At 58.4% G+C, this 15,569-nt stretch overlaps 1 protein-coding gene across 1 annotated transcript; it reads right to left on the bottom strand.

Annotated features, from left to right (window-relative positions):
- Positions 1-1,047: 1,047 nt before the first annotated feature.
- On the bottom strand, positions 1,048-10,734 carry EMILIN3 (elastin microfibril interfacer 3). Its single transcript, XM_082007289.1, has 4 exons — positions 10,235-10,734; positions 6,354-6,476; positions 3,703-3,950; positions 1,048-3,149 (listed from the first exon to the last, which is right to left on the bottom strand). The coding sequence occupies exons 1-4, from the start codon at positions 10,429-10,431 to the stop codon at positions 1,255-1,257; spliced, it is 2,463 nt and encodes an 820-aa protein (XP_081863415.1). The 5' UTR covers positions 10,432-10,734; the 3' UTR covers positions 1,048-1,254.
- Between the last annotated feature and the right edge of the window lie 4,835 nt (positions 10,735-15,569).

The following is a 15,569-nucleotide window of genomic DNA, read 5'->3' as shown; positions in this document are numbered from 1 at the left end:
GAAGCAGGTTTTGTGTGCAACAGCCCCACAGTCAAGGTATCAGCCCTGTAGGACAAGGCTGGAGTTGTGCAGGAACATGTACAACCTTTTCCAGCCTGCATGTTTGTAGGAAACCAGAGTGACCTTAGGTAAATCACTTCAGTTTTTCATTTTCAAGAGGTTTTCTCAAAGGTGCCCTGCCCTCCTCCTCCCCAGCGCTCCACATCGGTGCGGGTCCCCAGGGCTGAGATGAGGGAAACCATGTTCACAGTTTAAGCAAAAATCCAGGAGAGAAGGAGAGTTGAGGACAGGACTGCTCCGTGCCTAGCTTGGCCTCTGCAGAGACCCATGGACGCACATCTTTTTGGGGAAGACGCACATTTCCGTACCCCTTCACGTCGGTCCCAGGTGTAACCAGAGAGCACAGCAAAGCAGGACCGCAAAGCACGGCAGCCCCGAGGGACCGGGGGCCCTCCCCCAGGCGCTGCTGCGGCAGGTTTTAGCTGCTCAGCGTGGTTCTTCGAAATCCGGCAAGGGCCAGGGCGCAGCAAGAGGAAACGCTGCAATCAGATGAGCACCATGACAGTGGATTGTTCAAAAATATACATACACATACCATATATATATATATGCATATGGGTGTTTTCCCAGCGCGTATCCTCATACGCTCCGTAAGGCACGGGCGTTTGCATGTAGTGAGCTGCCGTCTCGGGGAGGGGAAGGCAGTTCCCAGGGGACTGTGTGAATGCGTGGGTTCTCTGAAATCCTCAATTCCTGGGGTGAGTTTTGTTCCCTGTAAGGAGCTCTGGCTCTGCTCAGTCCCTGGATTAAGACACAGGTGGTTTTTAGGTCAGAGAAACTCTGTTCCTCAACTGACAACTACAGGGTTTTATTCTTCAAGAAGCGATAAATCCACAAAAATAAAATTAAAAAACCCCCAAACTTTCCCACCTCCAGCTTCCTCCTGAATTGTCCTTCTGGGAGAGAGCCAAAGCAACACCCCTGGCCAGGAGGCAGTGACACTGCTGCACCAGGGTCAGGATAGCTGCTGAGCGTCAGGAGGCAACTACCGTAACGGCAGAGTTACAGAAAAGTGGGGCTGACAAGACTTTTAAAAAAAAAAAAAGGGGAGGGGGGGGTTGTAGCAGCTTTTAATTTATCTTTTCATTAAAAAAGTTATCCCAAGAACTCTTGTCACGTTGGGGCAAGTCCGTGTGATATAAGTTAATCCTGTCCTTCACGGGGGGGAGAAGAAAGAAGGGCATGGTGACACAGCTAGTGCTGCTTCCCCTCCGCCTGCTCTTCCAAGTGGCCGACCTGCTCTGCCAGCTCAGAGACTTTGGCTTGGCAGTCAAGCAGGTTGTCCTTCAGTCCCGTTATTTCCTGAGAGTGGGCAGCCAGGGTCCCGTTCATATGGTCCATGTAGTCCCAAAGACTGCCTGTGTGTTTCTCCAGTTCGTCCCTGATGCCATCCAGGCTTCCCGTGACGGCACCCAGCCTGCCACAGACACTCTCCACCCGAGCCACCCGGTCATCAAAGTGAGCGATCTCCCGCTGCAGGTCATGGGCCACGCTCTTGCAGGAGCTCAGGTCACTGACGATCCTGGCTTTGAGTCGCTCCAAGTCTCCCTTGAGGTTCAGGACACGTCGGTTGCTGAAGAAGAGCTGGGAGCCTTGGTCGTTGACTTTCTCCTGGATGGAATGGACCTCATCCTCAATCTTCCGCTCGTGCTCATCCAGCGAGGAGTTGACGTGTGTCACGGTGTCCGAGTACTGGGAGACGGAGTCCTTGAGCCCCGTCAGAGACTTGCTCATGGTGTTGAGGTTGATCTTTAGCAAAGTGATCTCCCCTTGCAAAGCCCCTGATGCTTCCTCCTCAATTCGCCGCTGGATCTCCAGGATGGTGGCGTTCAGCTTGCGCAGGAGGTCGTAGTTGCTGTCCATCCGGAGGAGCAGGTCCTGGTTCTTGTTCTGGCAGTCTTCAATCTCTGTCCGGAAGGTCTCCACGTCTTTGGAGGCAGAGGTGCAGCCCAGGGAACAAGTGCTCTCCAGCGTGATGAGGCGATTCTGCAACACCTCCAGTGTCTCATCCGTGCGTTTCCTCATGCTGGCGAGCTCCCCCTCCAGCACGGGCACCACTGCTCCATCCATGCCCACAGGAGAGCTGACATTGTTCAGCTCCCCCACAATGGCCATGAACCTGTCCTCCAGGGTTTGCATTTTGTCTTCAAAGGCAGACCTCATGCCATCCACCTCTGCCACCACCATGCCTCTCATGCTGTCTTCTATACCAGAGCAGCAGCCCCCCGTCTCTCTCTCTGTAGCATTGACTCTAGCTTCCAAGTCCTCAAAGCGCCCTTCAAAAAGGTTCCCTAGGGTGACAGTGGAGATTTCTCCATCCAGCCGTGAGTGCAAGTTCTTCTGGGACTCAGAGATGCTGTGAAGGCCTTTCTCAAGGATGTTCATGCGATCAGTGAGGTAGTCCAGGTTGCTGCAGCAGCTTTCCACCACCGTCAGCCCTTGGATTTGGGTCTCCAGCTGGGAGATCTCTTTCTTGATCTCTAGCTCCTTCCCATCCAGCGTCTGCTGCAGCCGCAGGTTGGCAGCTTTCTCCTCCTCACACTGCTGCCGCACCTCTTGGATCCGGAAGTCGCACGTGGTCTGGATCTTCCCCAGCTTCTTCTCAAAGCCATCGAGCAGCTCTCCACGCAGGTTGCTCAGCCGCGTGTCCACATACTCCTCCAGCAGGTCAATGGAGGTGAGGGGTGAGGGCCGGGCTGACTCCAGAAGATGCTTGATCTGCCCATCGTGGTCCAGGACCATGCCACGAACCTCGTGCAGCAAATCTGCCTTGGTTTTCAGCACGTCGCTCACCTCCGTCACTTTGGTCAGGATCTCCCCAACGGGAGGGTACGTGGCAATGTCGGCTTTGTCCGCCACATCCACCAGGCCATCAGGAATGATGCCGAAGCCCACCATCGAGTCAGGCGTGCCCGGGCTGTTCATTAGGGAGCTGATCATCTTGGTGGTGTCCTCCTGGATGGCCAGCCGCAGGCGGTCCCCCAGGCCGCTCACCATGGTGTGCAGGCTGTCGTAGGACTGGGAAAGGCGCCTCACCTCCTCCTCCAGCCGATCCAGGCGGTCCCCGAAGAGGCCAGGCAGCTTCCTGCCTGCACACGGAAAGAAATAGAAAGGGCACAGTCAGGGCTGGTGCTCCTTTCACTTCCCTCCTTGGCTATCTTCTAGATTGAAGTTCTTTTTCCATACTGACTAACATTAGCTCCTCCCTCCCTATTACTGTCATTTCAGCAAAATATCAGCCCACCCTTCCTCCTTTCCTCTACATCTCTTCTTAAGCTGATCAGGAAACCCTTTTTCTTCTTGGGATCAAGCCCTCCGCTCCCAGGTTCAACGGCAGGTGATGAGAACAGCCTGGGGGAGCTGCATCTTGAGACACACTCTATCGATCACCAAACTAATGGAAAAATGCTTTAAAGCAATGAGGAAACGCAATTTTGAAGCAGCACATTTTGAAATAAACTAGATTAAAAAAGCAAGTGATCCTCAAAGCAATCAAATGTTAGGTCTCTGATCAGAAAGAAGGTCACCCAACTGAAGATTTGCCAAATCCATGCCCTGTGCTGGCACAGAAAGAACCGGGAGGTTTGAGAGCATGCCGGTGGTGTGGTACCCTGGGGATGTGAAGCAGGAGTGAGGTCTCACCGTACTGATTCTTCTTTGGTCCTCGAAACAGGTCAGGGTGGCTTTTTGGATGGGGAGGAAGTCTGGGGATTGGAAACATCTTTTGCCCAGGGGGCATTTTAGGGCTGGGATGTTGGGGCAGGAGGCCAGGTTGGTCAGTTGGGCTGTCGTGGCACCCTTCTCCCATGAAGCCTGGGCAGCACCTCCAGGCCAGCTCAGTCACTGTCTTGTAGCCAATCTTGTATTTGGGTCTGAAGAAGGTGCGGTACCTTTCCAGGAGAGGAGAGGAAGAGAGAAGACAGTTTAGAGAAGCAACCACGACGTCAAGAAACGGAGAAGAGCAGGGCCATGGGTCCTGTTGGGTGTGGGAAAGCTGGGCACATGCGAAAGCCTGGCCGAGACCCATGTGCTGCACCTGAAGAGCATGACCAACCTCCTTCAAGAGTTCTTGCTGCACCATAGCTCAGAGCAGCATTACAGTGTCCATCCACGGACACAGCTCATTAACCAGCACTCCAAAAACCTGTGCCCACCCTCTCCAGGACTGAACCATAAGAGGCAGGTGTGATAGCACACAGTGAGAGTAGAGTTCTCCCCAACAAGTTGGTAACACAACTAGACAAGCCTGAGAAACAGCCCTGGGGTGAGGAGGGTGCGAGCCCACCTCCTTGCCTGGTGGGACACTAACACCCCTCTCTGCTCCCATTTTACGTGGGGTCCCCACCAGCCCAGTGGGGAGGACTCCGCTGCTCCAGCTCTTCCGTGGCACCTTCCCATGGGGTGGTAGGGATGGGACAGGACCCTGCCAGCACCCGTGCTCCCCCCACAAGCCGACTAGAGCTGCACAGGGCTGAAGACAGCGTGTTTCTCACCACCTCCGAAACGCCAGTGCTTTGAACCTGCCTTTTGGAAGCTTCCTATCTCAATTTACCAGGGCCTGAAAATCCTGGAGTTTGCTGTTTTGCAACAACATGTACAATCAGGCCCTTGTTCTTCTCCAGCACGTTCAGCAGAAGGTCTCGGAGGAGGTGGCCCAACCATCCGTGCTGCATAGCGGGGCTGCGTAAGACACTCGCACTTATCCAGTTGCTCGGGGCTGAGCCCCAGTCCTCCCTGTCCCTGCCAGGGTCCTCAGTGCCCCCAGCCCAGGCTGCAGCCCCCGGGCAATGCCACTTCCCCACGACTCCCAGTGCCATACAGCCAGCCCTGTACGTACTGCAGGAGGAGAAAGCAAACCCAAATCCCCTGTTCTTTGAATCACTTCAAAATTTCTCCACATCGACAATTTCTGAAAGGCACGGGACAGTATCAAAACAAGCTCTTCTTTTTGTTACGCCTCTGCGCAGATGCTGATGAGTTTCTATGGTCCTTCCTTCTATCTTAGTGTGTAGAAACCTGTCTGGATGTACCACGGCAGGAGACTGCTGCACTCAGCCACTGTCAGAGGGTGAAGTGAGGATGAGGATGGTATCCAGACGGCAAGGCACCTTCTCCGTCTCATGCCGGACTCTGCAGAGGAGCCCAGAGCCCTTCGGCACCTCCAAACCCTTCTCCCCCTGCTCCAAACGGTGAAGAGGGGAAGTATTTATTGCAGCTGCACAAACATTAGCTGATGGCCCCAGCGTGGAAAAACTGTATTTACTTCTCCTGCGTGGATGCAGCATCCAAGACTGTGCAGAAAGTCCAGCTGCGGGTCCAGCTACTTTCAAAAAACACCCTGGTTTCACTCCAGTTTTGTTTGAAGGGCTGAAGGGGCTGAGCAGCAGTCACTGCAGAGATGGGAGAGGCTTTGGGGATCTATCTCCTCCACGGGTACCAGCGGCTGCAGGATGTCCTGAAGTCCCCAAATGCTGCTAAAGCACTTGCAACAGGAGCAAGGAAAGAGCAAGTCAGCGAGCGGGTCCGGCAGCGCGTCTCTGCTGGCAGCGGCTGCGAGCTGAGCCAGCGGCACCGCCGGCACGTGGCGAGTCCCGGCGGGCTGCAGCGCTGCGTGCCGCTGCCGCGGGAGGGGTGCCAGGCTCCGACAAAAGCCCCTCTCAAGCCAGTTTTCCTCGGTGCTCAGCTCTGCTGCTCTTGGCGGGCCCAGCAAGGATGTGGGAGTGCAGCAGTTCTGCATGGAGCAGCATCCCCAGCCGGGGGCTGCGGAGGGTGGAGAAGCACAAAGTCCCAGTGTCTGCCCAGCTCCAGCCGTGGCTGCGGCACGGCGGGGTGTTTCCCTCCAGCATTGACGAGGTGGCAGAGAGTTTTGCAAATCTTTTCCTGGGGCAGGAAGCCCTCAGCCATCCCCAGCCACCGGCTCCGTTTCCTCTTCCTCTCAGTCAAGCTCTCACCTAGCTGCCATCTTTCTGCCAAATCACAGGACTTCTTTAACAAAATGCTTCCCTGCACACATGCACATGCACCCTCCCAGCTCCCCATGATTTCCTGACTTACTTCTGAGGAGGGATAGAGCTCCCGCCCCCTCCTGACAGATCCCATCCTGCCTCCTCCCAGCACCGCTGCCCTGCCACTGCCTGCCTCGTCCAGGAAAAGCCCTTCAGCCCCTTTCACTGCCCTCTGGAAAACGCGGGCTGATGGTCGGAAGGGTGGCGGGGGGCTCGGGGGGCTGAGCAGAGCTGCAACTCGAAGCCGGGAGGAGAAGCGAGCCGTGCCCCAGCGTCGCCCGTACTCACAGCACTTTGCCCGGGCACTTGGGTCCCCAGCTGCACTTGTGGTACTCGGCCTTGACGTAGCTCTCGGCCCCATCCTGCAGCGAGCACGTCACGTTGCGCTGCACCACGTAGGCACAGTAGCTCCTAGGGGGAAGCACAGCGAGACGCCGTCACCCCCCGCCCCGGCAGACGGCAGCGCCCCGGCCGTGCAGCCGGGCCCCAGGCGGGGCTGCCTGCCCTGCCTAACACTGCCCGTGAGGTCCTGGGGGGCCGGCGGCTGGGCAACCCCCAGCCTCCACAGGTGCTGGGGAGGGGGCACCACCCACCCCACCCACTGGGGACAGGGACAGCGCTGGGGCCCGGGGGAGTGCAGGGAGTGGGGACAGAGCAAAGTCCCCCCGTGCCCAGCCTGGCTGCGGGGCGCACAGGCAAGGGGCAGGCGGGCGCTCCTGGTGCGGCCAGGCTGGGTGAACTGGCTCCTGCTCCTGGTGTCCCCGCACACCCCGGCCTTCGCCTCCACCCGCCCGGCTCCGAGAGCCTGCACAGCAGCCAGCCCTGCCCAGCCCCACCAGGGTGCTACCCCCCAGCAACGGGGAGGCTTTTCCTCGGTCTGGGTGGGTCCAGGCATCTCTCCTCTGGGTTAAGGGGGTGCAGCTAAACCCCCGCACCCTCAGCGCAGCTCTGCTCGCCTCAGTGGTGCTGGGCTCTTCGCTCAGCCTCGGGCAGTGCCTGGCCCACAGTGTCACTCCAAGCTGCTGGCTGCCCCGTCCTCCCCAGCTGCAGTCACTCCGCAGTCGAGCGCTGCCCGAGAAACCAGTCTCGGTGCTGGAAACAGGCTGCGCATCCTCGCCTTCGGACTTTTCGCTAGCGATTTCACTGCCTGCAAGAAACCCAGAGCCCTCCGGCAGATCTGCGGTGCCGCCGCGCTGCAGCGGGCTGGGTTGGGTGCTGTGCACGGCTGCTGCTGTCACGGTCACGGCCGCATCGTCACCAGCGCTGGGGCCACCCGAGGCCCCAGCCCTGGAGCTGGGCTGTGCTCAGCACAGCGTGGCCTGGGTGGGGGACAAGCAGAAGCCCACCAGCAATGGCAGTTATGGGAATAGCATCCCAGAAATAGCTCCAGCAATGTCTGGCAGGGGTGATCCATCTTCCTGCAGCTCCTGGAGTGCCGCCAGTGCCAGGACCAAGCCCAACAGCCTTCAGACATTGCTGTGGGTCCTGTCACACCAGGACCAAGTGTGATGTTACAGCCAGCGGAGGGAGAGGAGACGCAGGCTGGCCACTCTGCGGGGCTGCAGCATCACGGCTCCCTCCACCACAGAGGCAGGGACAGGACCCAGGTCCCAAGCTGGACAGGGGCTGAAAACCTCTTCAGATCCCTTGGATGAGCAGTACAAGGAACGGAGCCTCTTCCCCCCTGCCATCACACCTGCAGCTACAGGGTACCAGCCAGCTCCAGGCACAGATCCTCTCCTGAGCTGAGCAGCAAACCCAGGTGCTGAGGATGAGGCGGCCAGGAGGAAGGCTGCAGGAGTGCTGGTGGGACAGATGGAGGCCAAGGCTGTTCCAGCTGGAGGCAGGGCTGCCGGTAGGAGCAGATGGACTTGGTCCGCAGGGGCAGAGACAGCAGAGATGTGTGGTGAGACAGGGATTAAGGGCACAGGGACATGGCAGATGGCAGAGTGGGAGGAGAGGAGGGCACAGGCACACAGTGCGGAGCCGAGGCAGAGACAGAGGGTCAGCAGGATGGAGCAGATGGGCCGGCATGAGCTGCAGGTGCAGGGGGGTGTTCAGTGAGGCGGGAGGACCCAGCTCTTCCCGTGTGAGCTGGGGCCGCTGCGGCTCGGTTGCCGGGCCACGGGCTGGGATGCAGCCGGGGTCCCCCAGCATCGCAGCCTGCGGAGAGCAGCGTCGGGGTGACCGGAGACAGGGGCTGCAGGGCCTCAGCCCAGCTCTCCGGGGCTCGGCACGATGATGGTCCGGATGCCATTGAGACACCTCTGGCAGGTGGAGGCGAGGGAAGGGACTGGGATAGCCATGCTGGAGCAGAAGCATTTGGGGAGAAGGGCTGTGGTGTCTCCTGTTTCGAGGAGTGAGCGCGTGTGTGTGCGCGCATGTGCGTGTGTGCACACAGCCCCCCCCGCCCCCGTCACCCTCTGGGGACAGAGCGCAGGGCACTGGCTCACCCGAGTGGGTGAGGATGGGTGAAGGAGGGACAAGCACCGATGACAAGCACGTGATGACAAAGCACATCCCCCACCCATGACAAGACCCACCGTAAGCTCCCGGGTGCCCCCACACAGAGGCCCCAAGCAGCCTCCTGCACCTCCAAGAGCCCGTGTGGGGCAGGAGCTCCCTCGGCGAAGCAGCAAGGTGCGAGCAGGCTCATCCTCCCTCCGACACCCTAGCTCTCCCTGCTCCCTCCCAGCACGGACCCCCCAACCCCACAGCCCCAATGCATCCCCCTTGCCTCGCCCCCCCCCCGAGGAGCACCAGCCCCTCTACCCCAGCCCCTCGCCATGGGCTCTCTTTGCTCCCCTGGGATGGGCACCACAACTCCGGCCGGCAACGGGCATTCCCAGGCTGCCCAGGCGCACACGGCTCTGCCCTGCTGAGGCTGCCCGGCTCAGAACCGGTGCAAGGGTCTGTGCTGCTCCCCTAAAAGCGAGTCATTTGTCTGTGCACAGGGCCACGCGAGAGCAAAGGCCAGACACTTTTCTCAGCTGGAGGGAAGGGAGATCCTGTGTGCATGTGGAAATTTAGAATCATTGGCTATCCATAAATCCAGGATCCGCTTACAAACACACTGCAAACCCCTCTGTAAGCTAGCTAGTAGCCAACACAGGCAGATCTACCAGCCACTACTAATAGACACTGACTGCCTGTGACTGCTTGGGTTAGGGTGGTTCTGGCTCGCTCCCCTCCTCAGCAGCCCCGTTTCTTCTCACCCACCTGTGGCTAGCGGTTTTATAGCTCCAGCCCGATGTTTTAAGAGTGAGCAGCTGGAAAATGTTACAGGTTTTGGAAAGCTCTCACTGGCACTGCCAGTATTGTTCATCTCGAATGTTACTTTATTCATTTCAGCTTGTTCATAACAACACATCCTCCCCTTTTCAAAGGGGTCTGACAGAAACGGTTCTAGCAAACAAGCAGGGAGGGAAGCAAGCCCCCCACCACTGTAGCAGCCTTTTTGCAGCTGAATGGCAAAAGTCTACAGTACACGTAAAACCCACATTCCTCAGCCTGAGCTTTCCAGATTACTTGAAAACATATTTGAACTCCAGTAAGTCTGTGCTTTACACACAAACGGGCAAATTCCCTCCAAACCAATCTGTGTTTTCATGAGTAGGTCTGTGCTCTGCCATCCTCCCCTCCCACGCATCACACCCCCACGCCCATGCAGAACAGGTACATGCACCTACCCCATAAATACACACGGGCACCCACACGGGACTGCAGCACACACGTGTCCCCCCGCATGCAGCCCGTTCCTTCTTGGAAACAACCCCAGCACCCTCCTGCGCTGAGCAGCTCCCCAGCCTTGCTCTACACGAAGGGGGTGCACCCGAACACACGGACACCTCTGCACTGTGCGCCAGCCCCTCGACAGTACCCGGCAGCTGGTGTGGGGCAAGGGGTGCCCACGGCGGGTACCCAGGGACCGCTGCCCACCAAGGGGTGCCCACGGCCGAGCCCTGGGAGATGGCACCCACGATCGGTACGGTGCCCGCGGCAGCCGGTCCCCCAGGGATGCTGCCCGCTGAGCCCAGACGTGTGGCCGGTAGACGGTGCCTGCCGTCTGTGCCCGCTAAGGGATGCCCGATGGGAGCCGTTACCCCGTTCCCGGTGGCCGCCGGATCGGTTGCGCGGCCGCGGATGGGGGCGCGTAAGGGGTCGCTTACTTGTGCTTGCCCACGGGCTTGCCGGGGCCGACCTGCGGGCTGGAGCCGGCCGTGTAGAGGCTGTACCTGCCGCCGTAGGGCAGGGGGGCGGCGGGGGGGTAGAAGGAGCCCTTGGCGTCGGCGAGGGCCAGCAGCGTCCCCAGGGAGAGGCAGGCGAGCAGAGCTCCGCGGCGGCGCAGCGCCCGCGCCCGCCGCATGGTCCCGGGCCCGGCGGCGGCGGAGCGGGACGGGGCGGCCGCGGGCCCCGCCGGGACGGCGCTGCGGAGCGGAGCTGAACACAGCACCGCCCTGCCCTGCCCTGCCCTGCCCTCCCCTGCCCTGCCCTGCCCTGCCCGGCCCGGCCCGGCCCTGCCCGGCGGCACACGCTTCGCCGCCGCCCGCCCGACCCCTTTTGTACCGCGGCGGCGGGGGCGGGCCGCGCTCCTCCTCCTGCCCTCCCACAGCCGCCGACCCCCGGCCCCACGGGCGGGGAGACAAAGCGGCCCCCACTCTCCCGCAGCCCGCGGCGGAGCTCAGGGGGAGCGCGCCGAAAGGGGCATGCACCCCCTCCCCGCCCCAGAGCTTCCCCTTCTCCCACCGCCCCCCCGGCATGGGGCGTTCGCCCCGCGGGGCAGCAGGTGCCGTGGGGTCGGGAGCCGCGGGGCGAACGGACGGCTCCCGGTCCCCCCAGGTCCGCTCTGCTTCACTGCGGGGCGCAGGCGGAGAGAACGGCTGGAGGAACCTAAACTCTGTGCTGCTGGAGATTGGCAGCTGTCAATCATTTGGCTTCATTTGGCTGGCACAAGCCTGATGCATCCAGCATCACCAAGGGCCCAGCGAACCGAGCGCTTGCGCTTTGCAGGAAGGGCAAGCAGCACTGTTTCGGAGCTGACACCAGCCCTCCCCAGTAGGTTTGGGCTCCGGTTCCACGCTCCAGGAGAGGGGGGAATCCTTTGCCTCTCCCTGGAGACCTGTGGATCTCCCACAGCCAAGTGCATTTCCTCCTAGGCAGCTTTGGAAGGCACGTTCGGGTCTCCTACCCCTCCTACAAGCTGCAGAGAGATCCCTGCTAACCTGCATGTTGATGCCCCCACACTCAGGTGACCCACAGCAGCGGGTGCTGGGCACTGAGCACCCTACCCTGCCCTGACAGCGCTGCCCAGGCACCGCACCATTAACCACAGCAGGGTAAGACTGTGTGAGCCACAGGGAGCTTTTGCTGTTGGGCAAGGGGGAGAGGACCCCCACCCAGCACACTGGGCAATTTGGGAGGGAGGTAACATCCCTGGTGCTGCCCAGTGGATGTCAGCCTGCAGCCCTGCAGAGGTGAGGCCATGCCAGGGAGCAGCAGATTTTGTCATATAAGCGGAGCCCGGGCAGAGCATCCCGCTGTCCCTGGGACACTTGCACCCTTGGGCATCCCACTGAGACCACACCTTGCCAACCCAAAGTCAACCCAGACAGGGAAGCACCACGGCGAGGCGTGCAATGCTTCTCTGAAATTCTTGGAGGAAAACAAGAAGCGGCTGAGAAAGGCTGGCTGGGTGGAATCCCAAATGCAGGAGTGAAACCTGCTGCTGGGGGAAGGAGGCATCAAGGCTTGGGCTGACACAGAGACAGAGATGCTAAGATACCGAGACAAACGGCCTTTTTCAGTTAAAAGGAGCCTTTGGCTTGGTCTGAGGTGAATACAGAAACATTAGCAGGAGCAGAAAAATCCGTAGAAGAGCCGTGCCAGGGGAGGCAGGCTGGAAAGCCCAGGCAGAAAACCAAGAGGAGGAAGTCTGTGTAATGAACCAGTGCATCCTCTCAAGCGGCTCCCTCTTCTCGGTTCAATCTGCCGCAGGGTGTTGCTGCGAGCCGCCCTGCGCTTGTCAGGCTGCACCCCAGAGGTGGCTGCATTATGTTTTTTACATGGCATATTTGGCAACACATGAAGCACTTCTCGTCCAGCTGGTGCATCAAATTGCTCCGCTCCGCTGGGATGCTGCAGGAGGGACGGTCTATAAGCAACTCTCTAAAAACAAACAAAAGTCAACCGAGCCTGCATGGTTTAATGCTGGATGCCAAAGTTGAGAACTAACCTTGCGCGCAGCCTTAATTTTTTTTTTCCTTGTGCGCAGGGAGTTTGAGCCAGTTTTAATAACAGCGTGCTGCACGTGTGTGTCTGAGGCCTCAGGAAAAAAACATCTGGTGCTTCACCGTTTTGGAAAAATCCCTTGGTCCTGGCCTTCAAGCCTGTGCTGTGATGAACGGGCACGACAGGGCAGAGTTAAGAGTGCTCATTCATTCTCCCTAGCTCGACTGTGAAAGGGAAGGAGGTGGGAACCATTGCACTTGTGTGGGTGCATGAGTGTATCTGTCTGCCTGCCCTGCTATCCAGCCCCACTTTTGAAGCTCTGGGTCACTTTCTGCCAGATTTCATAGCGAGGCAGGATCCTCAGAGAGACTGAATTCCGTTTTGTTTTTCTAATGTCTAATTGTTTTATGAAAAAAGGCATCTGGGCAGACAAGAGAGAGCCAAACTTGGGTCCCCATTGAGGAAACGGATTCGTCATCAACTATTATAAGACATCAAAGAATCCACACAGGAGAGAGCCATTATGCGTGCCCCAAACCATGGGAAAAACTCTCATGTGCCTTATTAGCCGTGAGCTAATCCAACCATGAGACACAGAGCGGCAGGAAACTGGGATTCGTTAAGTTGCATTTCTCGGGGAGCAGCTCAGGTTTGACTCTTTGATGCTCAGTCGTGCTGCTGCCGGTCCCCACCGCACCGCGAGCTCTGGTGGGCACAGGAGGGTGCCCGCATGGAGCCTGGCATGGCATCCTGGCTTTGGAGAAGTGCTCATGCGCAGAAGAAAAGGAGACTCCTTCCTACCAGGGCATCCTCCTGACATGGGCATGTCCCAGGGGTTAACAGAGGAGATGCCAAGCCCCATCTCCCAGACCTGTGGAGCACGTGCCAAGCACTGAGCTCCCCAGCAGAATGGAAGGGCTTTGCCCCCCTGAACTGCTACCGAAAGGCTCTGCAGACCTGCTCGCTGGTAACCTCTGGGTCAGAGAGCACCAGCCCTCGGTGCTTCCCAGAGGAAAACCCTGCTTTCCCTCCTGGCATTGGCTGGAGAGTAAAGGGGATCAGATCAGAGCTGCTGCTGCTGATCAAGTCTGGATGCTGGGCAAACCTGAGACCCTACCAGGGGACACCCACACGGGTGCCTGACCTGGGAGGCTGTGTCCATCCGTGTCACCGTGTGAGCATTTCCTGCAACAGCTCAACACATGACTAGGGAGCTTGTTTCTCAACCTGGACTGCCAGGAGTTGATTATTTTGGCTACACCTCTCACCCCTGCACAGCTATGCTCCAAGCCAGTCCAGGAATGAACAGGTAGAAGCAGAGACTTGGCCAAAAAGCAGGGACATGGTGCAGGACCCAGGAGGTACCCGGAAAACAGGAGCTCATCTGGAGGAGACGAGAGTAAGAGCAGAGGTGCGACGGGCAGCTCTTCCCCTGCTCTGTTTCCCGGGGGAGGTCTGGCTGAACCACCACAAGGCTAATTTCACAAGTGGGTGACACCAAACAGTGACCTGTTCTGCTTCGCATGCTTTTTAATTAACACCTGCATGGCCTCATCAGCTGAATAATTGCCTCCCTTCATGGGTCAACAAACCAGCAGCCTCTGACCTCCCGTTCCCACCTGGGTACAAAGTTTGGTGCCTGCGCAGGGTGCAGCGGCTGTGTGCTCTTGCACCATCCAACCCTCCTGCGGGCCAGCGCGGCAATAGGAAAAGTGATAGGACAGTCCAGGGGCTCTTCAACTCTGCTTGGTCTTGGCCAGGACCAGCCTTGTCCACCCTAATCCTGAGCTTTAACTAGGTACCAGTGCTGGAAAGGCACACTCCACACTGGGCAGGGCAGGGTGCACCAGGCACAGTGGTAAGAGGACAGCTGCCCTCGGTGTTGCCATGGGATAGGAACAAATTGCAGCAAGGGAAATTTAAGTTGGATATTAATAATAATAATTTAAAAAATGGGTATTAAAATGAATATAGCCCTGGAGGAGACTGTATTGAGCCATCTGGAGATTTTAAAGGAAAGATTAGATAAAAAAAAGTCTGTCAGGGCCAATTTGGGATGGGGAAATGGATTGGATATCTTCCCAAGATCTCTCCCAGCTTGGGTTTTTCCGAGTACAAATTCATTTCCCAAAGTGGCAAGGCAAGAGAACAGCTCAATTTAGAGGCAGAGTTTCTCCCTAATGATTCCCACTGGATCAAAGGCATTCCTTGAATTGGCACTCGCAGAGGCCTTTACCCTTGGCAGCAGGTCTGTGTCTGTGCGAGAGAGGGATCCTTCTGGAAAGTCCAGCTTTCCCAGGTGCACGTCCAACAGGATCCACCCAGGGCTCGCTCTGCCCTTTCAGACTCCCTGTGAAGACACCGCGGCTATCCCACGGCTGCTTCCCCAGCCCCAGGGAGGAACGGGGACACTGCGTTGCCCAAACTGGCAGTCGAGATGCATGGCCCAAATGCCGTAGCAGTGCAGTGGGATACCGGTCCAAGGAGGTTGGTGACCGCAGCAGGGCCAGGAGTTCTCCCGGTGCTCCAGCTCCTAGCTAAAACTGAGCTCAAGGAAGCCTACCATGGTCATGGCTCAGTTGCAGAACTGGATGTTCTTGCTGGCTCGCAGCATACGCTTCTGCCACATCCCAGCTCCATACTGGGCATGGACCACTTCTCCCATTGGCCTCAACAGGAAGGAGATGCAGGCGTGCAGGCAGGAGGCAGCCCCGGTCCAGCCAGTGGCATCAGAAACCGCGGCAATGTCACAACACCTGCCTGGTTCGGAGGTTGCCGAGGTTTTGTTCTGAATCAGAGCCTGGCCCCGCTCCCAAGGGGTGTGATTGCAGTGTGTGTGTGTCCCCAAACTATGGGGTGGGGGGCACCTGGGTTTGCCCAGGCTCTGGAGGAAGCTGCGGCCGGGGGCTGAGAACAAAATCCCTTTCTTCGTGGGAAAGTGTAGTTACTTGAAGTGGTCAGACAGCCTTATCTCTGGTTTCGAAAGCCACACGCTGATCATTTGTCAAGATTAGCGCGTGCGGTAGAAGGGATGGAGCTGTTCCAAATCCATGCTCACATCTCTTCCCTGGGCTCAAGGCCATTCATAAAAATGCCAGAGCAGCGGCGGCGGCAGTGGCAGGCAGCACATACTGGGGCTGTGGTTCGGGGAGGACTAGGAGGGGTCAACCGCAGGTTACACAGCTCTGAGCAGGGAGAAGAATACACAGGTTGCTTTATTTATATACCCGTTAGCGTCCTTCCTCCAGGAAAATGCACGGGGAGGCTGGCAGGGGA

Source organism: Phaethon aethereus (genome assembly GCF_964289735.1).
Source record: "Phaethon aethereus genome assembly, chromosome: 16".
In the NCBI taxonomy this organism is placed as follows: domain Eukaryota; kingdom Metazoa; phylum Chordata; class Aves; order Phaethontiformes; family Phaethontidae; genus Phaethon; species Phaethon aethereus.
Note: the sequence above shows the minus strand (reverse complement) of the source record. Positions and strands in the feature narration are given on the sequence as shown.